Source organism: Xenopus laevis, chromosome 3L (genome assembly GCF_017654675.1).
Source record: "Xenopus laevis strain J_2021 chromosome 3L, Xenopus_laevis_v10.1, whole genome shotgun sequence".
NCBI lineage: Eukaryota > Metazoa > Chordata > Amphibia > Anura > Pipidae > Xenopus > Xenopus laevis.
Window position 1 is genome coordinate 151,089,998 of NC_054375.1, and position 23,002 is coordinate 151,112,999.

Genomic DNA, 23,002 nt, shown 5'->3' on the forward strand with positions numbered 1-23,002 from the left:
AAGCTCTCCTGATGTGCATGCCTGGAATACAGCTTCAACTTGCTATTATGGGCAGTCACACATACCACTCAGCATTAGTTCTTTTTGCAATTGGCTGTCAAGGGACCCTCAACCTAACACTGTATCTTCTCATTCACTTGAATAATGTCTTCCTGGTGTCTTCCATATTTACCATGCAGAACCAACCCAGCTGCCATCTCACCTCTTACAGGGAAATTAAACTTCAAGAGGCTCAGTTACTATTAGTGAGTGCCAACTATTGGTCTGATATTTTCTCCAGGCCCAGTAACCCATAGTTACCAAGATGCAGGTAGTATTTAATAATCTGGACTGGGAGCAAAGGGCCCACCAGAAAACCTTAGACTGAGGGCCAACTTTCCAAACTACTATACCTCCTCTCATTACTCAACCTTCTTTATTCTCCTAGTCTCTTTTCTCTACATACTATATTCTATTCTTCCATTATTAAGCCTCTTTGTTCCCATAAAGGAAAATCAGAAATGACCATGAAATCGGTAGGTATCATGCACTCGTTTGCTATTTGCTCCAGTTTAAGTAACCTATACTAGCCAATCGGTAGGTATCATGCACTCGTTTGCTAATTTTTCCAGTTTAAGTAACCTATACTAGCCAATCGGTAGGTATCATGCACTAGTTTGCTATTTGCTCCAGTTTAAGTAACCTATACTAGCCAATCGGTAGGTATCATGCACTCGTTTGCTAATTTTTCCAGTTTAAGTAACCTATACTAGCCAATTGGTAGGTATCATGCACTAGTTTGCTATTTGCTCCAGTTTAAGTAACCTATACTAGCCAATCGGTAGGTATCATGCACTCGTTTGCTAATTTCTCCAGTTTAAGTAACCCATACCAGCCAATCGGTAGGTATCATGCACTAGTTTGCTATTTGCTCTAGTTTAAGTAACCTATACTAGCCAATCGGTAGGTATCATGCACTCGTTTGCTATTTGCTCCAGTTTAAGTAACCTATACTAGCCAATCGGTAGGTATCATGCACTCGTTTGCTAATTTCTCCAGTTTAAGTAACCTATACCAGCCAATTGGTAGGTAACATGCACTCGTTTGCTATTTGCTCTAGTTTAAGTAACCTATACCAGCCAATCGGTAGGTATCATGCACTCGTTTGCTATTTGCTCCAGATTAAGTAACCTATACTAGCCAATCGGTAGGTATCATGCACTCGTTTGCTAATTTCTCCAGTTTAAGTAACCCATACCAGCCAATCGGCAGGTAACATGCACTCTAGCTATTTGCTCCAGTATAAGTAACCTATACTAGCCAATCGGTAGGTATCATGCACTCGTTTGCTATTTGCTCCAGTTTAAGTAAACTATACCAGCCAATCGGTAGGTATCATGCACTCGTTTGCTAATTTCTCAAGTTTAAGTAACCCATACCAGCCAATCGGCAGGTAACATGCACTCGTTTGCTATTTGCTCCAGTTTAAGTAACCTACACCAGCCAATTGGTAGGTATCATGCACTCGTTTGCTATTTGCTCCAGTTTTAGTAACCTATATCAGCCTATTAGCAGTAACATCTACTGGTCTGCTATTTGCTCAAGCACTAGTAATCCATAGTGACCAAGCTGTAGTCATGTACTGGTACTGCATAGTAACACTGGTCTCTACATTGCTCCATTTCTAAGGGTTGAGGCTCTTAAGCTGAAGTGTCATCCACCCCATTACAAAAAAAGCTATACACTCAGGTACATCATTATTTTCTTAACATTCAGAGTAATGTAACCTAATCTCTGATTCTCTTCTCTAGAGCTTGCTTATTAGTTCCTACAAAGCTACAGACTTCCTGATGAATCAATACTCTGCCCTACGCAAACCATATTCCATTGCAATAACTTCCTATGCACTTGTACTGGCGGGGAAGCTCCAGGACACAACTAAATTAATGTCTGCTGCCACAGGTACGGAACTTTTAATATCTATTGCACAGCTCCTACCCATGTGCAAGCTTACATGTAACATCCTAATATAAATACAAATGCCCTAATAATAATATAATGATAATAATATAATATAAATGCCATTAACCTGATTCTTACAGCAATCTTAGAAGTGTCTCATGGCCACCATACCATTTAATTCATGCATAACTATGGCAAATGGAATGAAATGAGCTCATTTCAACAAATCATGCCAAAAATAGATACGGAAACCCATTATTCTATGACAGGAAGGCCCTTCAACACTAAACAACTGGTTGTCACTGGTTACTAACACACCTAATCAGGCTCGTTCTAATAGCTGGAGGTACAGGAAATTAGAGAAAATGTGAGAAAAGCAAACCAAAAGAACACTCGCCATGCTGACAGTCAGTTCTTTTCTTCTTTGAAACTGTTTTCTAATCAATGTGGCAATGTGATTTGTGCGACTAAGACTTCAATAATACACTTTACAAGTTTTACTGGGCCTCCTAAACTCACACTTATAGATTTATAAAGCACTTAACAATAAGGCTTAACTATCACCTATTCTCTATCCTTATCATTTACAGTAGAGGGTACATTATCCTGTATAATACATGAGTGATACTCAGAGTTCCCTGTATAACTCAGCCTGCAGCCTTGTGTCTTTATATGGTCACAGAACAACCCCTCAGTGACTTCTAATATCCTTATCATTTACAGTAGGGGGTACATTATCCCTTATAATACATGAGTGATACTCAGAGTTCCCTGTATAACTCAGCCTGCAGCCTTGTGTCTTTATATGGTCACAGAACAACCCCTCAGTGACTTCTAATATCCTTATCATTTACAGTAGGGGGTACATTATCCCTTATAATACACGAGTGATACTCAGAGTTCCCTGTATAACTCAGCCTGCAGCCTTGTGCCTTTATATGGTCACAGAACAACCCCTCAGTGACTTCTAATATCCTTATCATTTACAGTAGGGGGTACATTATCCCTTATAATACATGAGTGATACTCAGAGTTCCCCGTATAACTCAGCCTGCAGCCTTGTGTCTTTATATGGTCACAGAACAAACCCTCAGTGACTTCTAATATCCTTATCATTTACAGTAGGGGGTACATTATCCCTTATAATACACGAGTGATACTCAGAGTTCCCTGTATAACTCAGCCTGCAGCCTTGTGTCTTTATATGGTCACAGAACAACCCCTCAGTGACTTCTAATATCCTTATCATTTACAGTAGGGGGTACATTATCCCTTATAATACATGAGTGATACTCAGAGTTCCCTGTATAACTCAGCCTGCAGCCTTGTGCCTTTATATGGTCACAGAACAACCCCTCAGTGACTTCTAATATCCTTATCATTTACAGTAGGGGGTACATTATCCCTTATAATACATGAGTGATACTCAGAGTTTCCTGTATAACTCAGCCTGCAGCCTTGCGCCTTTATATGGTCACTGAAGCCATCAGAGACTTCTAATATCCTTATCATTTACATTAGGGGGTACATTATCCCTTATAATACACGAGTGATACTCAGAGTTCCCTGTATAACTCAGCCTGCAGCCTTGTGTCTTTATATGGTCACAGAACAAACCCTCAGTGACTTCTAATATCCTTATCATTTACAGTAGGGGGTACATTATCACTTATAATACACGAGTGATACTCAGAGTTCCCTGTATAACTCAGCCTTGTGCCTTTATATGGTCAGAGAACCCCCCAGCGGCTTTGCCACTGAAATCTTTTTGTGTACCAAGGTCATTACTGTTATACATTATTCTCTTTTATCATGTAGATGTGAGCCGTTGGGTGGAATCAGACTCACCTTTAACCTCTGTGGAGGCCACATCATATGCTCTTCTAGCCCTCCTTAAAATGAAGAAATACCAGCCAGCCCATGATATTGTCCGTTGGCTCAAGGGACAGAAATATAAGGGAGAAAATTTCAGAGCCACTCAGGTGAGTTGTGCATTGTGTAGTTGTATATACCATTAAGTTATTCCTCCTTCTAAAATTGTGTAGGCCTTGGACATCTCTATAAGGCTCTGTTGGAAATTGAGCCAGAAACTTCAAGTTGATGAGTCTTCTTATTTGTTCTCATTACCTTTTCACCTGGCTTTCCCATCTCATCACAGGAGCCTTATTGGTCAGCTCTCTCCCCTCTCATCAAAATTCCTAGTTTGCTGCCAATTAAATGTAGTGCAACTAGAACATTTAGGCTGTGTTGTTAATCCATATAGTGCTTGGAGCAGGAGCTGCCTGTCTAAGTATTCCATTTAACAATAAAGGGGGACTATTTATTAAACCACAATTTTTTCTGGTGAGGCTTTTAAAGGGGAAAACTTAAAATTTTCGAGATTTATTATACCCAGGGAATGCTAAAAGTCAGAAACCGAAAATCCGCCATCTCAACCCTGTCGAGGTCATTCAGAAGTCAATGGCAGATGTCCCTATTCCAATTTTGAACATAGGGTTTAGTCCGATAATCTGAAAAATTTGGGACTCGGTCAATAATCCCAAAATTCAGGTTTTCACACGATTTTATCGAGTCTTTCCGCAATCTGATTTTTTCAAGTTATTTTAATGATACGTAAGGTAAAATTGTGGAGGGAGTTTGGTTAAGCTTGGTTTAATAAAAAAAAAAAGTGACAAAAATTTAGAGTTTAGTAAATAACCCTGTTTCAGTCAAGCCAAGAGCAGCAGTGATTCCAAACTGCTCATTATCGATTCAGTATTTTGAAGGGGTGTGGTGACAAATCTGCTCATGAAAGATATGCCCAAAATAGTGAACTCATGGACAGTTCATGTCACATGTCCCGTATTATGTACATGCTCTTGTACAACCATGTAGGCTTCTTCCAGGTCAGCAAGTTCACTGATTTCTGAGGTTTTTGGTGTAGTGTATTGCTATATGGGGCTGGTGTATAACCAGTGGTGGACACAAACATATTATTTATAAGTCTCTCATGGGGCCATGGGCTGATAAAGAGTGTGTGATTTTATTGGTATGACTGGTATTTTCCATTGTTTCCATTTTCCAGGCCACCATGATAATGTTCCAAGCTCTGGCTCAGTATCACACAGACACCCAACATCTCAATGAGCTTGACATGGATGTCACCATTGACTTTTTAGACAAGAGACCGCTCATAACGTATAGGCTCAACCCCTCCAATGCTATGGTGTCTCGTGTCCATGAAGTAAGTATGAGCATACTTTAAAAAACATTCATTCAGTTGGTGCCCATTTTTTGGTCTTGGAATTTGGAATTCTAGCTCTTTAGTCAAATAGGAGAGGGTTTGACTACAGCGATAAAAATAAATAAGAATAACATGATGGTGATGATAATAATAATATAATGAAGATGATGATGATGATGATGATGATGATGGTATTAAAAAGATGATGATGAAGATGATGTAATGATACTATAATGATGATGATGATGATGATGATGATGATGATAATACTATGATGCTGATGATATTATGATGCTGATGATACCATAATGATGATGATGATATAATGATGTTATAATGATGATGATGCTATAATGATACTATAATAATGATGATGATGATGATGACAATGATGATGATATAATGCTATTATAATGATGATAACAGTGATAATAATAATAATAACAACCATCATCATCATCATCATCATTCTGGAATCATCTGGAAGCAGGACTTTGCATGGGATATTTAGACAGCTATACCGAATTCAGTTATCTGTGATGGCAAGAAGAATGCTCGTTAGTATTGACATTTCTAGAAAACCATTAACCTTCCTTATACTGCACATTAATGATGAGTCCATTTTTTTTATAGACACGCACAGACAAAGACTTTGTAGTAAAAGCTACAGGCAAGGGAAAGTGTACGTTAAAGGTAAGTTTACTACAAACTAAATATATCATATGTCGCATCCGATAATGTTACTTTGAGTCTTTCACATTAGTCATACCAAACACTTTTTATAAACATATTATTCACTATTTTAATTTACATTTATAACTAATCTTAACTCCCCTAATCTTGCATATCTTTTCATCTGTCTGATATCCTGATGATGTTATTCCTTGCGCAGGTGGTATATATATATTACGCTTTTGTATCGGAGAATGAGAGGTCAAGCAGTGACTTCGACATGTCTGTGAATGTAAAGGAAGAGAAACTGAGTGAGTGAGCTTTTTCCTTCATACTAACATTACACAGGGAGTACTATAGCCAGAGAGTATCCCAAAACAGATCCCTTTCCAGATCACTGGATCCCTTCCAATAACTGTAAATAGAAATTACCATACATACATACATCACCACCAGCCAACAAAGGTCCTCCATAGTTTCTAGTGACAGTATAGTACTTATGTTTTACAACTGCCACAATTGGTGAAATTCACCAATGGCAAACATTTTTGTGAATCTGTCCCAGAATTATCACCAAGAAACTCTTTAACCATCAAAGTGTACTTATTTAATGTCCTTTCTATAGTACTCACACTGCCATTATAGTGTCTCTTACAAGAATACCCAACCACTTGTGGCTGAGGGCTTGTCCTGCAAAACTAGTGGAACAATCATCAGAGTTTTGGGGAATTTTACAGACAAGATGACGAGATGGCATTCTTGTAAGCTGTAGTAGAGAGTGCATTATCCATTAAAATAGTTAGGCTGTGCAGTACTTTCATGGCGCTACTCATTGTCTGGTCCTGTTAAATTCAAGTTTGGGCTTTTTCAAGGAATGTGGATTTAGAATTGAGTGGCTGGGTCAGGCTGGCCAGGCTCCCTAGGCAAAGTGGCTGGTCACTACACTAAATAGGCGCACATGCGAATAGGCACAAGTGCACTATCCATGGCCAGGCAGAAGAGAGGGGACCAGACATGGGGTAGGAGGCAGAGAAGGTATGTGCCCTGGTTACTGTCTACTCTACCTGCCCCCAGTTCCCTGTTGAGTGGTCACCCAGCAATAAGCCAGTCATGTTATCATATGACTGCAATAGGGCGGAGCTGTCAACTATCTTTTTAATGACATGACCATGGTATGAAGAATATATTGTGTATCCATGGTATGTCAGAGTTGTCAGGATTTCATTAAAATACTATCCCATATACCGTTCCACCAAACTGTTGTTAGTCTTAGTCATTTTTACAGTTTTTTTAGTTGTTCTTTCTGACTCTGCCTTTTTTTTGCATTTCAAACAGTTCAGCACCCTGAAGGTGCCAAGGCTACAATTTCTGTTGAAGTCTGTGCCAGGTATGGTGCTCCACTTCTGACCAATTCCACAATGAAGGAAACCATGATGCTTGCATTTCTGATTTGTCACTGTACTTTGGGAGCTTGATGACCATTCTTCAGAACAAGATAATACTGTTCATCTTTGCACATGGAAAAGCATCTCCAGTACTTCTCCTTGCTTCCACCACATTCCTTTAAATAGGGGAAACGAAAGTTTCCTTTCAACACATCACTACTAGTATTGCAGAGGGAAGCTCAAAAGAAGAAGATGGCCCACAAGGTTGCAGATTCCTAGTGACGAGGGCAACACATAAAATATCTGAAGTAGCTAAATAACCTCTTTATATTTAAGGGGTGCTTTACTAAAGGGAAGGTAGTGTGAAAAGAGCAAAACATGGGCGAAATCCACCATTTTTTTACTTTGCTTGCTGCCTTCTTGTTTGAAAGAATTCCCACAGGTTTTTGTGCTTCAGAGCACAGAGACCTGTTGCCATCCCATATGGAGGGGACATTAATATGCACAAGTCAGGGGTCAGCAGCAAATGCAGGTTCCATCTGGGCCCTGTACTTACCATATGGCAAAGGGTAAGGGCAAGGCTGGTATTTGACCACCAATGCTACACTATACCAGAGTGCAGCCAGTCCATAGGCAGAACTACTCTGTGCATGAGCACTAACAGATGTGTTTTTGCAACCCCCACACTTCTGACCAGGGATACTAGAAATGACCTTGTATGAGATCAGGGAACACAGGATAGCGCACAATCATGAGGTTATTTCTCAATGTAGGTGTTCGGCCGGAAACCATTCTGCCTTGGGTTCCTTCTTCCCCATGAATATTATGCCACTGCTCTGGGGTCTGAAGGGAGATAGCAGTGTTGAAGCTTCTCAGTCCAATGGCATAACAGCTAAGGGACAGAAAAAACCCTATGCAGGAAGATTTCTGATTTGAAAAAGGTTCCAAAATAGGGAATTAGGTTCATGATCTGAGGGAGACGGTGAATTCCAGTCAGTGCCATACCAGATGGTGGCCTAAGAAATGAACAAATCTGCAAGGGATTAGGGCTTGTGGGTGGGCTTTGTCAGATCATGGTTGTGTTCTGTGTGTATTAAGGCATTGCCAGAGTAGATTTGTGTTGTATGGGCCATGGCAGCCCTGAATGTGTAGGGTCCTGCTAACTAAGTAATATGTGGGGCCATTATTTCTGATGTTAACCTTTGGCCTGTGCCCACCACCAATACTTCTGTAATATGAGATGCGAGAGAGAAACAGCTGCATGTTTACTTCAGGTTTTAAGGGGTTTCATTCTCTCTAAAACGTAATATTAGATAGACATTCATTAGTGTACTCATACCAGGTATCTCAGAAATGGTGATGTCACCATGCCCATTGTTGACGTATCCTTGATGACTGGTTTCTTCCCAGATGTTGATTCGCTTGAGAAAGTAAGTGCCAAATAAATACTGAATGCTTTCATCCCTAAGCATCTAGAGTAGATCTTCTTCTAAGGTAGATTGGTGAAACTCAAAATATTGCTCGATTTTGATACTTTAATTTTTTAAAATAGCGTCATACAGAAACTGTTAAGACTATTCTATGGATTTATTCTGACACATGATAATTGCTTCTTACTGTTACCTGCAGCTAATGCAAGGGGTGGACAAGTACATCTCTAAGTATGAAATCAACAAAGGAGCCAAGGAAAAAACAAACCTTATCATTATCTTAGACAAAGTGAGTTCCACGTTCCATGTTTGTTATACCACACCTATACTGTATTGATACTGACCCACTACTAAGCCATTCTATATGAATGAACAGATTTATCCTGGTAGTTCTGCCAACTACTGCCGCCATGCTTTGTCTTCACCCAACTGCTCAAGTCGGCTCAACTGCTGTAAAAAGATAAGCCATGTAATAAAATATGCCAAACAACATAAAAACGGGTTCCATGTAAATTCCCCCATGTGGAAATGTGTAGAATTCTTGGATTAAAATCCTAAAAATGATGTTCACTTGAGGTAATTAACCTAAAAACCCTGTTCACTTTTATTCCAAGCATCACAAAGAGCCAGCTAAATGCTGTGTCCTCTTGAGAAAAGTCACCTAACAAACAATGTCTTGGGAAAAAGCCACCTAAAGACCAACATATTCTCTTTGGAAAAAGCCACATAAAACCAATGTGTTTAGCCCACTAAAACATGTTCTCTTGAGAATAGCCACATAAACACTGTGTTCTCTCGACAAAAAAACATCTAACCCTGGGAGGCCTGCTTATCAAAATTCACTAATGTAATTTAAGATGTTTTTTCTACGTTGAATAAACTCACAATATAAAAAAAAGTTACCTTATGATCTGAAATACCTCAAATTCATGTTTTACTCATCATTTTTATTGAGTTCACAAACTCACAAAATGGATAAAGGATTTAAATTTTGGCTAGGACAGCTCCCATTGGATTCAACATGACCTCCCAAGTTTTACATTTGAGTTGTTTGTGGGTTTTTTTTCTACATAAATATCAAAAAATTCATGTTTTTGAAACCATTATTCACATTTATGATATTCAGTACATAAAAGAATCAAATTGCAGAAAAAATGTGAATGTTAATAAATAGCCAACCATTCTCTAGAAAAACAGCTCACCTAGACACTAATGTGTTATCTTGAGGGAAGTCACACGAAAAAAAACGTGTTCTCTTGAAAATTCACCTAAACCAAAATGTTTTGCTGCCTGAACTTTGTCCCAGTGACTTTAATCAGTCTCAGGTGGTATAAAATAGTAGTGTGAATTAAGTCATTAGTCTTCCATAAAAAGACTTAGGGGCAGATTTATTAAGGTTTGAGTTTTCGAGGTTATTTTAAGAGTCAAAAATAGTTTTTTTGTGTTAAAAAAAACTTTTAGAGATTTAATATACCCAGACCCTGGAACAGGTCCGGACTGAGAATTAAAATAGGCCCTGGCATTTCAGGTACACAGAGGCCCAATCAGTCCACACAGAGGCCCAAACAGCCCCCACCAGCCCACTAAATACTGACTTTCTATGGGACCTTATAGCAGCCCCTCTGGCATTTGCCAGAACCCACAGATTGCCAGTCCGGGCCTGCCCTGGAAATAGCTTGAATCTGAAAATACACCATCTAAAACCTGTCGAGGTCATGTAAGAGGCAATGGAAGAAGTCTCTTAAACCATTTGAGGATCTCAATAGTAGGGATGCACCGAATCCACTATTTTGGATTCAGCTGAACCCCCGAATCCATCGTGAAAGATTCGGCCGAATACCCCGAATTCCCTCCCCGCCCCTAATTTGCATATGCAAATTAGGGTCAGGATTCGTTTCGGCCTGGCAGAAGGATTCGGCCGAATCCGAATCCTGCTGAAAAAGGCCGAATCCTGGCCGAATCCCGAACCAAATCCTGGATTCAGTGCATCATTACTCAATAGCATTCATGATGTTCAAGTTTTCTTTGGAGGGTATTGCCAAAGAACTAAATCAATTAGAGCAATTTAAGATTTTCCTGCCGAAAACGCGATCAATTTCAGTTTTTGGGTTGTTAACCCCAATTCGAGTTTATCCCATTCGAGTTTTTTCTTAAATTAGAAACCATTCGAGTTGTCAGTTTATTTGAGTAGAGGTCTAATAACTCTAAAACCCCCTTAGTATTTAACTTTTTTTTGTTTTGTTCAAATTATTTTATACAACTTAGATATATCTTTCTTCTTCAACATTTAGATCTCACACACAAAACAAGCATGTTTCAAATTTTATGCTCACCAGTTCTTCAGAGTGGGTCTCATCCAGCCAGCCTCTGTAACAGTGTACGATTCTAACTCTCCAGGTAAGAACTTCTTTCTGTTTTAACCAGTCAAGTAGCAAAGAATTGGAATGTTAGAGGTTATGCTGAAAAAGATATGGCCAAATAGAAAACGATCATGCTCAATAAGTTTAGTTGAGCTGATCTTAATGCTTTTCTCTTGGCAATCAACTAAAGTCCACAGAGATATATGCAGAGGTGGTGGGGGAGATTAGAATCCATGATCTAGTGTGCTCTTGGAATCCATGATCTAGAGGAGTGCTGTCCAAGTTCTGTGGTACCGAGGGCCAATATTTTACTGGCCTATGTGGAGATGGGCCTATAATGGAAGTCAGTGGTGGCCATTCCCCCTTTTAAACCACACCCATGTTACCACAAGAACTTTTAAGATCATATCCACATTAACGGTGGTAACACACCAAAAAACCAAATGGCTGGTGCTCACTGCAGGGAAATCCCTCATCACTCATATGTGAAAAATTGAAGTCATGTTAAAAACATACCCTTAAATCCATATGCCTCATCCTCCCCTGTGGATAATACAACAACCCCCCAACACATGATTAAACACCTTAGGGGCCCTTAACAACAATTTCCAAATGCTAACAAACCCCAAGAACAAACCCCTAACAGGCTTACATTCAGTGTCGGACTGGCCCACCGGGATACCAGGAAAGGTCCCGGTGGGCCAAGGTGTCAGTGGGCCCTCATGCTGCTAAACATTTGGCCTATTTCATGGTTATTCCCTATTTCTATGAGAAAAAGAGGCTAAATAGATGGAATAATATATTATAGTATGTAAAGAAAAGAGATTAGGAGAATAGAGGCTGAATGAGGAGAGGAAGGATAATAGTACTGAGAGTGGGCCCCTGGTCTAAGATTAACTGGTGGGCCCCTAGTCAAAGGTTTTTTGGTGGGCCCCTGGTGTCCCAGTTTGACACTGCTTACATTCCACAGGCAGCACTGGGCAAGCAGAGAATGAACACACAAGCAGCACTGGGCAAGCAGAGAATGAAAACACAAGCAGTACTGGGCAAGCAGAGAATGGCACACACAGGGAGACAGGGCCGGGCCAAGGTATTTTTGCACCATAGGCAAGGGCTTCAATCAGTGCCCCCCCCCCCAGTCCTACATTACCATTTCCCACCTTACCAGTCATATAGCCCCTGTACCTGTGCCAGCACCTATCATATTGCCTCCATTTGTACGTATGCCAATGGCAGTCAATCCCTCATATTGCCCCCAGGCCCCAATCTTTACCTGTGCCAGCATAAGCCAAAACATCCATCATATTTTTACCCCCAATCTGTACCTATACCAGCGGCAACCAAAAGAATCCATCATATTTCCCTCAAACATATTGCCCCATGTACCTGAGTCAATCCCTTATATTGTCCCCAATCTGTACCTGTGCCAGCATCAGCCAAGAAATCCACACTATTGCCTCCATATATGTACTTGTGCCAGCAGCAGCCAAATATCCATCATATCATCTGTTTACCTGTGCAGCCAAGATATTGCCCACAAATATGTACCTGTGCCAGCAGCTGCCAAAAGGGAGCTGGGAGTGATTCTGTCTGGAACAGGAGATTTATAAAGTTGAAAAACTATTAAAGGCCAAGCAAATCAGGGTTTAAAAAACAAAGAAAGAAAATTCCCCATTAAAGTGTGCCCCCCATGAATGTGCCCTATGCGGGTGCCTTCTCTGCCTGCCCCTAGTTCTGGCCCTGCAGGGAGGGAAGGCAGAACAGAGCAGGCGACAAGGAAACCTATCAGTCTAATATGTACTACATACAGTGACACAGTGCTGGTGCCCCATTAGCATTTTGAATAAAGTGTGAACAGGTGAACAATGTGGGCAGTTTCAGTCTGGGTCTCAGGTAGAACAGTACAGGGTTTTAGGATATAAACAATAGAGGTGTCACAAGTGTGAATAATACAGGGGGATCACAGGTGTGAACAATACAGGGGATTAGTCTAAATTTGAGGTTTAAACAATGCAGGGGCCAGTTAATCTCTGTAGTGATACATTTTAAATTTTACATATGTTAAACAGACACAGCATCTGGGGGGCCACAGAAGGGGCTCTTTGTATCCATGATCTAGTGGGCTTTTGGAACCCATGGTCTAGTGTGCTCTTGAATTATCCATCTTTCCCTGACCAGGTCACATCAGATGATAGGAACCGTTAGTGTCATTAGCAATGAATTAGGTGATAAAGTTTAGGTTAGTCACAATGGGGAGAGTGAAATTTAGTTGCAGCTGTGATGACCATCAGTAGAAATGCTGGAACTGTAGAATCCCGGGCCTAGTACTAGATATTATCTGGTCTAGGAACTGGTCCTGGCTTGGAAAATCTATATTTCAACTGGAGCGGACCAAGGATACAGGGCAAACTGATGAGGTGAGTATAACAGTATAATGTCAGTTGAAGAACCATAGGGACAGCAGACTCCTTGACCTCCATAATCTCCTTTATCTCATATTCTTCCCTAATAGCAAACCACAGTACTAAATTCTACCATATGAATAAGGGCAGTGACTTGTTGACCACAATTTGCCAAGGACATGTATGCCGTTGTGCAGTTGGTGAGTCCAGAGTTGTTACTGTTGAATTATAAAATTAAATTCTGTAACCTAAAGGGAATGTACCCTCTGCATGATGTTCCAGCTCCTCTAAATACTTACACATGTTATATTTAGTCACCACTCCTGTTCTGATTTGGGTATGAGTTGATAAACAAGATTACTAACAGAGATCTTTCCAGCAAGCACCTTAGCATTCTCCATGGTTAAGTTATTGAAGCCTCAGACCATACTCATATCTGAGATAGTCAAAAGACAGTTCTTCTATAGGCCATTAATCTATGGATAATACATTGTATTAAGGCAGTTCATCCACATACCAATATGCTCAAACTTATACAACCAGGTCTAAATTGGTTTTAATTTATCATTTTAGTGATAAATTATATATTATCATATTTTAGTCAGGACATTTAACACCACATTTTCATTGTAAACACTATGGGGCACATTTACAAAGCTCGAGTGAAGGATTCGAATTAAAAAAACTTCGAATTTCGAAGTGTTTTTTGGGCTACTTCGACCATCGAATGGGCTACTTCGACCTTCGACTACGACTTCGACTACGAATCGAACGATTCAAACTAAAAATTGTTCGACTATTCGACCATTCGATAGTCGAAGTACTGTCTCTTTAAGAAAAACTTCGACCCCCTAGTTCGGCAGCTAAAAGCTACCGAACTCAATGTTAGCCTATAGGGAAGGTCCCCATAGGCTTGCCTGAGTTTTTTTTTGATCGAAGGATATTCCTTCGATCGTTGGATTAAAATCCTTCGGATCGTTCGATCGTAGGATTTGCGCTAAATCGTTCGACTTCGATATTCGAAGTCGAACGATTTTAGTTCCTAGTCGAATATCGAGGGTTAATTAACCCTCGATATTCGACTCTTGATGAATCGGCCCCTATGTAAACGGACTAAGCAGTCAAGATATTGCTATCATTTTGTGGCACAGAAGGGTTATGAATGAGTTTGTAGGGAGGGTTTTATTCAACAATGGACGTTACAAGAGAAGTCATAAAGTGTTATTGTGAGTTATTGCAAAGGTTATATGGAATAATATGAGAATTATATGGACAAATAGGAGGATAGGGGGGTGTTAGATGGAACAATAGGAGGCATTAACGGGTAGTATCATGTTATTCTAAAGATACCGAGCGACTGTTTTTTTCAAATACCTGACCTAAAACTTTTCACTCTCCTCATCTTCAGAGAACTGTTTCAAGCAGCAACAAAATAAGCATGAAATAACATCTTATTTCCGAGTGTATAAGGCTTGTGACAAAAGAGTGGATTATGGTGAGTATCATTTAGTTACATGACCACAAATAATTAGATATAAGCCCCTATGCTTATACAATACAATTCAAAGTTGGAACAACCTGATACAGACTAGAAATATTTGTTAAATGCAAGAAGTGGTTCCCTTTCTCCTTTCGAGCCTTTGTTACATAGATGAAGAGCAACAGTGGGGGACAACTCTGTAGTCCCAGATTCCTCTATTAGACTTTCTCTTAACCAAGTCTCTTAGGAGGGGTTCCTCTCTCCAGTCACTTGTTGTTCAGCTCAGAGGGGAAACACAGTCTCCTTATAGCTCAGTCAAAAGATAGCAGGACTCCCATCTTGTAAAGATAAAACTGCCTTTATTATTTCATACGGCAACTCCAGCAACGATTCTGACCATCCGGTTTCTTTCTCAAGCTGACAAAGTATAACAGTCCCCAATCTCCTTCCCAGCTACTCAAACACAACTTCAGCACAAGGAGGTCTCCAGGGGGCACTGAGGTGTAGTTCCACACCTCTTTTATCTGCAGCCTAATCAAATAGCTGGGCATCTGCAAAACCCTAAGTGGAGTAAGAACCCTGCTCTCCTCCATACCCTCCAGGGACCCATTTATCCAGCTTTTCCTGAGCCGTTAGACAAAACAGTCGTATTTGCTGCAGCAACATACATTTTCCCTGGAGCTAAAGGTTTACTAGTTTAACACTGGTGTAAAAACACACATAAACATCATCATTCCCAACATATCACTTACAACAGTTAGTAGGATAACAGTCAAAACTCTTTCTGGAAATATTTCTTTTTTCATTTTATCAGGGTCTGTTGGATTGTTTTTCACCTTGTTTTGCTTTGTAATTGACTTGCTCATGAAAATTTAAAAAAAAAACTTTAAAAACAGTCAAAAATTCTAAAGCTTCATTGAGGGGGTCAATAAGGTCTCTCCCAGGGAAGGACTTTGTAGTTGTGCTATTTCCCTTTTTTTGATGATGAAAATCTGGGTTTTGGAGTTTGGTGAGGAAGATGTTCCCATAGGGCACTATGTATGGCAATTATTCGCTGCATGCAGTAGTTTGCGTTGACGCAGAGCAACATCTCATACATTTAAAAACGTTTCACATTGTTATGCATTACATGAACAAAAGTATTGAGACACCTGACTGTCCAACAACTTATTTCAAATCTAAGGGTATAAATTTGAAGTTGTCCTTCTCTCGGCTGATGAAACAGCCATTACACTCTATTCTACTGAGGAGGCATTTCACTTGGGGGCACATTTACTAAGCTCGAGTGAAGGATTACAATAAAAAATACTTCGAATTTTGAAGTTTTTTTTGGCTACTTCGACCATCGAATTGACTACTTCGACCTTCGACTACGACTTCGAATCGAATGATTTGAACTAAAAATCGTTCGACTATTCGACCATTCGATAGTCGAAGTACTGTCTCTTTAAATAAACTTCGACCACCTACTTCGCCACCTAAAACCTACCAGGGTCCCCATAGGCTTTCCTAGCAATTTGGGATTGAAGGGAAATCGTTCGATCGACGAATTAAAATCCTTGGAATCGTTCGATTCGAAGGATTTAATCGTTTGATTGAATGATTTTTCCTTCGATCGCTCGAACAAACGAATTGCGGTAAATCCTTCTACTTCGATATATGAAGTCGTAGGATTTAACTTCGATGGTCGAATATCGAGGGTTAATTAACGTTTGATGTTGGACATTGTTGATGGGATTTACTTTGATGTCACTCATGAATATAGTGCTGTTGAATACAGACAGCTCAATGTTCTTGATCAAAAGCAAGGGAACAGAGCATTCTAAGTTTTTGAAAAACTTTTTTTTAAATTCTTTATTTCATAGTAACATAGTAAGTTAAGTTGAAAAAAGACAAACTTCCATCAAGTTCAACCTTTTAACTTTTTTTAACCTGCCTAACTGCCAGTTGATAAACAGGAAGGCAAAAAAAAAATAACATCTGAAGCCTCTCCAATTTGCCAATTTTCATGTTTAATAAAAAACTTCATGAGGCAGGTGTGGATCTTTGCAGTCCCTTTTGCTATTCTGCAAAGTACAGGACAGAGTACAAAAAAATAGCAATTTGTTCTGCACTTTCCACCATCTTTGCATTTTGTAAAAGAGGCCACTGAGCTCTGTGCAGGCCAGTCAAGTATTCTACTCCCTTACTACTTACTACTGCAAGTTATACACTAAATGGCAGTGTGTTGGGAGTTTCCTTAAATGAGAAGGATCTAGGGGTCTTTATAGATAACACGTTGTCTAATTCTGGGCAGTGTCATTCTGTGGCATTAACTCAAGGGATGAAAACATAATTATGCCTCTTTATAGGTCCCTGGTGAGGCCTCGTCTGGAGTATGGGGGCAGTTTTGGACTCCAGTCCTTAAGAGGGATATAAATGAGCTGGAGAGAGTGCAGAGACTAAGTGCAACTAAACTGGTTAGAGGGAGGGAAGAGTTAAATTATGAGGGGAGACTGTCAAGGTTGGGGTTGTTTTCTCTGGAAAAAAGGCGCTTGCGAGGGGACATGATTAGACTTTACAAGTACATTAGAGGACATTATAGACAAATAGCAGGGGACCTTTTTACCCATAAAGTGGATCACTGTACCAGAGGCCTCCCCTTCAGACTAGAAGAAAAGAACTTTCATTTGAAGCAACGTAGGGGGTTCTTCACAGTCAGGACAGTGAGGTTGTGGAATGCACTGCCGGGTGATGTTGTGATGCTGATTCAGTTAATGACTATAAGAGGGACTTGGATGATTTCTTGGACAGACATAATACAAAGGCTATTGTGATACTAAACTCTATAGTTAGTATAGATATGGGTATATAGAATTTAATTAAAAGTAGGGAGGGGTGTGTGTATGGATGCTGGGTTTTCATTTGGAGGGGTTGAACTTGATGGACTTTGTCTTTTTTCAATCCAATTTAACTATGTAACTATGTAATTCCCATCTCAGTAAACCCATTATGTAAAGACCTGGCTTTGTGCGTGGGGCAATATAGTGCTGAAACAGAAAAGAGCTTTCTCCAAACTGTTATGTAAACAAGAAAGTCCAGAATTATCAGGAATTGTATGATTTAGTGCCTACTGGGTTGGCAATGATGGGGACTTAAATAACTAATTTGAATAAATAGAACAACGGCCCACATACTTTTGACAATAATGTTGACTAGGTCTTTGCAAAGGATTATTTCCTTGATTGTTGTGCTTATGAAAGTGAAACAGATGGTGTCTGGGATGTCTATTCTTGACTTGGATGGTTCTTCTCCACAGTGTACAAGGCTTCTCTCGTGGACATACAGCATGGTGAGAAGGCTGACTATTACAAAATGACAATTAAAAAGGTTATGAAGGAAGGTGAGTTATGTTGTTATTACAGAAAAGGGGAAGGTGGATGAGCATTAAAATGAAGAAATACTGGCTTTGTTTTCTGCCCCTATAACAAGATTTTCTATGTTTTTTTTATTGAGGGGGTGATGAAGCTCCTCTGGGTGAGACACGGACCTTTATCAGTCCCATCGTATGTCAGAAAGCTTTAGATCTAAAGACTGCCCAAGATTACCTGATCTTTGGTCCAACTAGTGACTTTTGGCACACACCATCTAGGACTAGGTAAGTGAGAAAGTGGGGAATAAACTGTGTGAGCTCAATAGAACAGGGACCTCCTTTATACTGTGCTTCAGGCCAGTGACAGATTCACATTGTACAACGTTTGATATATTTTGAAACGTTAGCTTGAACTGAGTCATTAACTTTAGTTTAGTTCAGTGGAGTTTATAATATAATGTTCCTATCACATTCACATACCCTAGGGATAAATCCATGAGGAGCCCATTAACTATGTTTTTGGAGTGTCATAGAAAACAGAGAAGCCCAAAGGTAACCCAGAAAGACTCCTTCTTGATTCTGTGAGAATGCCGGGTGGTCTTTGACAAAGCTCATATTGCGTAAGATGCGTCGGCGTTACTCTGCCTTTACTAATTTAAAAACTTTTTAGACGGTAATTTTTTATTAAAGCAATCTGAAAATCCTAATTCATAGGGGGGTGGTTGAACTTTTAGCCTGCTGCTCGGCTCATATTATTTGTCTTTACTCTTCCTTCTATTACAATCTCAAGAGGCCGTGGATTTGTGGTTTTGTAGATTAGAACAGCCTTCCACAAATTTAGGAATGAATCACAATGCTTTAGGTGATATCCTTGCAACGTTGTATAAATACGTATTAGCTCTCAAACAGGGTATATGACTCCGTCCAGTCATAGAATCTCAAAGATCAATAAATAAAGCTTACCCTGGAGAACCTTAAAACCATTGTCTTGTTTTTATTTCAATTCACACAACATGTTTCGAGTCCAAGGACTCTTCTAAGCACCTGATGAAGAGTCCTTGGACTCGAAACATGTTGTGTGAATTGAAATAAAAACAAGACAATGGTTTTAAGGTTCTCCAGGGTAAGCTTTATTTATTGATCTTTGAGATTCCACAAATTTAGGGCTTATTTTAAAATTTGAGACCACAGTCCCAGTTACTCTGCCTCCTCCATCTTTGTGGTGTCCCAGGGATAGAAATTATCAAGCTGTAGAAATCGGGACAACGCCACCTACTATTTTTCCATTTTCCTACTTTATGAAATCGAGCAGTGGGGCATTTAATCCTATTTAATTAATGGTCACTATGTACTAATCATACCATCATAATCAACTTGGAAAATTATTAATTTCTATTTCTGAGCACTGCACTTTATATCATTAGTATATTATTAATGAATCACTTATCTCTAATTATTGTTTAAAGTTGTCCTCAGTGTTGTAATCAACGAATTGATTTGTAATTATTGATCGGAGGAAGTTTGTTGCACCACTAAAGGAAGACAGAACCCATTAAGGGGACCTTTTTAACCTTTAAAATTGTGGGATTTTCTAATTCATTATTTGAATCAATTCATTGGGATGAATTCATTTTCTGCCCTGCACTTTAAAATAAAACAATGACTTCATTAAGTGATTGATAGTATTAAGTTTATATTTGATGGGTTTTATATAAATATTTCTTTAAAGGGATACTGTCATGGGAAAAAACATTTTTTTCAAAATGAATCAGTTAATAGTGTTGCTCCAGCAGAATTATGCACTGAAATCCATTTCTCAAAAGAGCAAACAGATTTTTTTATATTCAATTTTGAAATCTGACATGGGGCTAGTCATATTGTCAATTTCCCAGCTGCCCCTGGTCATGTGACTTGTGCCTGCACTTTAGGAGAGAAATGCTTTCTGGCAGGCTGCTGTTTTTCCTTCTCAATGTAACTGAATGTGTCTCAGTGGGACATGGGTTTTTACTATTGAGTGCTGTTCTTAGATCTACCAGGCAGCTGTTATCTTGTGTTAGGGAGCTGTTATCTGGTTGCCTTCCCATTGTTCTGTTGTTAGGCTGCTGGGGGGGGAGGGGGTGATATAACTCCAACTTGCAGTACAGCAGTAAAGAGTGATTGAAGTTTATCAGAGCACAAGTCACATGACTGGGGGCAGCTAGGAAATTGCCCCATGTCAGATTTCAAAACTGAATATAAAAAAATTTGTTTGCACTTTTGAGAAATGGATTTCAGTTCAATTCTGCTGGAGCAGCACTATTAACTGATTCATTTTGAAAATTTTTTTTTTTTCCCATGACAGTATCCCTTTAATCTTAATCTGTTGATAAAGTTATATTAATAACCTATGGGAGTGACCTGTTTGAGTTAATTAGATTTATCTCCTTATCAACATTGTGAAATATATTACACTGACCTAGGTCAGACCTCAGTTTAATCTAAAGGATAAAAAACTTCAATCTATTACCACGGGTATCTTTTGGTGCCTTTTTGATCATGGGAAAATTAACAAAAATTCTGACATTGACAAAATAAAAGTGGAAATAAGAAAGTCGGATTTCCCAACAAATTCACAAACCCCTATCTACACTTTTGTGAATTTGCCTTTTAAACAGACACTTTTCATATTTTGTCATTTGCACTACAAATTTTCTTTTGAATTTGTCTTTAGCTCTTACTAAACCGTCAGTCAACTATAAAACTGGAATTTCTGGGGGAAGGGGTTTATTTTACGTAGGAATATTATACATCATTTTTTCAGGATTACCTGGGCTTTCTAAATCTGTTTACGTTTGTGTAATTCCAATTCTGTAACACGATATAAGGGTCTAAATACAATAAATGCTATTTTGCATAATATAGGGATTTGTATCAGAAATATGTTTTAGGGGCAGATTTATCAAGTGTCGAATTTCGAAGTTGAAAATACTTCGAAATTCGACCATCGAATTGAAATACTTCGACTTCGAAGCATTTTTCACCAAATTTGGCCATCCTGCGATCAAAGGAACGATCGAACGATTTTCCTTCGATGTGTAAAGACTTTAAAAATGTTGTAGAAGGTCCCCATAGGCTAACATAGCACTTAGGCAGGATTAAGTTGGCAAAGTATTGAAGTCGAAGTTTTTTAAAGAGACTTCGATTATCTAATGGTCGAATAGTTGAACGATTTTACTTCGAAACGAACGTCGAAGTCGTAGTAGCCTATTCGATGGTCGAAGTACCCAAAAAAATTACTTTGAAATTCGAAGTTTTTAAACTTCGAAAATTCACTCGAACCTTAGTAAATCTGCCCCTTATTATCTTAGGGCAAGTGTCTGCTAAAAATAAAATTGCCTGGAAAGCTTTACTTTTCCTTTGGATAATATATTCATTTAAATTGCTAATATTGCCTCATTCATTCATTTAAAACTAGTAAAATAATGCAAGTGTGAGTTTAAAAACTTTGAACATGTCAAATTGTACAAAACACACTTTTTTTTCCCTTTAATCAGTGTTTTACTTGTTTTGTTAATGAGACTTTTACACCTAGTTAGACAGAAACTTGTGCCCTGGTTATAAAATGTTAATCCCTATTAATATGCTAATAACTCCCCAATGGGGCGCCTACAAGAGGTGTGAAATGAACGAACCAGAGCAGAACAGATTATTTTAGAATTGACACATGGGGAAGAGTTACACTGATCTTTAATTCATTTTTAAAATGTCGGGAGAAAATGACGTTTAAAATGACGTTTTTGCACCATTTTTATGTCTGTGAAAGACATTCATAAAAGTGTCTGTAAACTCTTTCTTTCACTAAAAAAATTAAAAGTGGCAGTTGAGTCGGAATTTAGGCAGATTTTGTGAATTTGGAGAAAGTATTTTACTCCAGTTTACCACCACTTTTACTCCAAAAATGGGCTCTCTCCACTGGGCTCTCTCCACTATTGTGAATTCCCCCCCATAGCATTCCAGTGATTGGATGAGAATATTTAGCAGATTAAGATTAGTTAAGGTTCCTAATGTAGGTAGTGTTTAGGGGGTGCTTCATTTATTGAGTATTTTTTTTGTAGATATTCCTACACCATCGGGAAGGACACATGGATTGAGTGGTGGCCCAATGAGAAGGAGTGTGAGCAAGAAGAGAACAAGGATCTCTGTGATGACTTTGACATCCTTTCTCATACCCTGGAGATATATGGTTGCAACAACTGAAGGACCTGCTTTGGGCGCCTGACAGAAGCTTCCTATTTCCTAAATCATACAAGCCATCATCAAATAATTTTGGCTCTTTTTAGTTCATCCTAAAATATGGATATTGTATAATCTGGGTGCTAATAATTGTCTGTTAGAAAACTGTTACCGGACATAATAAATGTGATCTTTTACTTGTAGTTCCATGAGTATTTCTTCTTTATAGTGTGTACATTAACTCTGTTGGTCACTAGGGGTCTCTCATGCATTAATCCATAAAGTATTGCCCTGGAGCTAATATTGTTAATGTTAAGCACAATTGAAAATAAACCAAGTCTTGTGGTGATGTGAGTTGACTGCTTACCCTTTACTACGGTGTTTCAGGGTTTTCAAGCACCAGACCTTTATCTTTGGAAGCTAAACCAGGACAAAGAAACGTGATACAGGTTGGCCCAATTCCAGCCGATATCTTTCTTTTATTAGTTAAAAAAGAAACCAGATGGCTTTCTTTTTAGGTACTAGGTGACCAGAAGGATTGAACC

The 23,002-nt window shown here is 39.1% G+C and overlaps 1 protein-coding gene across 2 annotated transcripts in view; it reads left to right on the forward strand.

Moving 5' to 3' along the window:
- Positions 1 to 22,660, forward strand: part of LOC108711728 (venom factor-like) — a 54,398-nt gene extending 31,738 nt beyond the window's left edge. The window contains exons 27-40 of one of the 2 annotated variants that reach the window (XM_041587310.1): positions 1,791 to 1,941; positions 3,760 to 3,923; positions 5,006 to 5,164; positions 5,798 to 5,857; positions 6,057 to 6,147; positions 7,172 to 7,223; positions 8,564 to 8,651; positions 8,851 to 8,940; positions 10,943 to 11,048; positions 13,524 to 13,613; positions 14,822 to 14,908; positions 18,192 to 18,275; positions 18,389 to 18,530; positions 22,340 to 22,660. In XM_041587310.1, the coding sequence (XP_041443244.1) occupies positions 1,791 to 1,941; positions 3,760 to 3,923; positions 5,006 to 5,164; positions 5,798 to 5,857; positions 6,057 to 6,147; positions 7,172 to 7,223; positions 8,564 to 8,651; positions 8,851 to 8,940; positions 10,943 to 11,048; positions 13,524 to 13,613; positions 14,822 to 14,908; positions 18,192 to 18,275; positions 18,389 to 18,530; positions 22,340 to 22,481 (1,506 nt within the window). In that variant the 3' untranslated portion in view covers positions 22,482 to 22,660. Of the gene's footprint in view, positions 1 to 1,790; positions 1,942 to 3,759; positions 3,924 to 5,005; positions 5,165 to 5,797; positions 5,858 to 6,056; positions 6,148 to 7,171; positions 7,224 to 8,563; positions 8,652 to 8,850; positions 8,941 to 10,942; positions 11,049 to 13,523; positions 13,614 to 14,821; positions 14,909 to 18,191; positions 18,276 to 18,388; positions 18,531 to 22,339 lie in introns of those variants that run through there. The other variant, XM_041587311.1, reaches the window with a different exon arrangement.
- Positions 22,661 to 23,002: the final 342 nt, after the last annotated feature.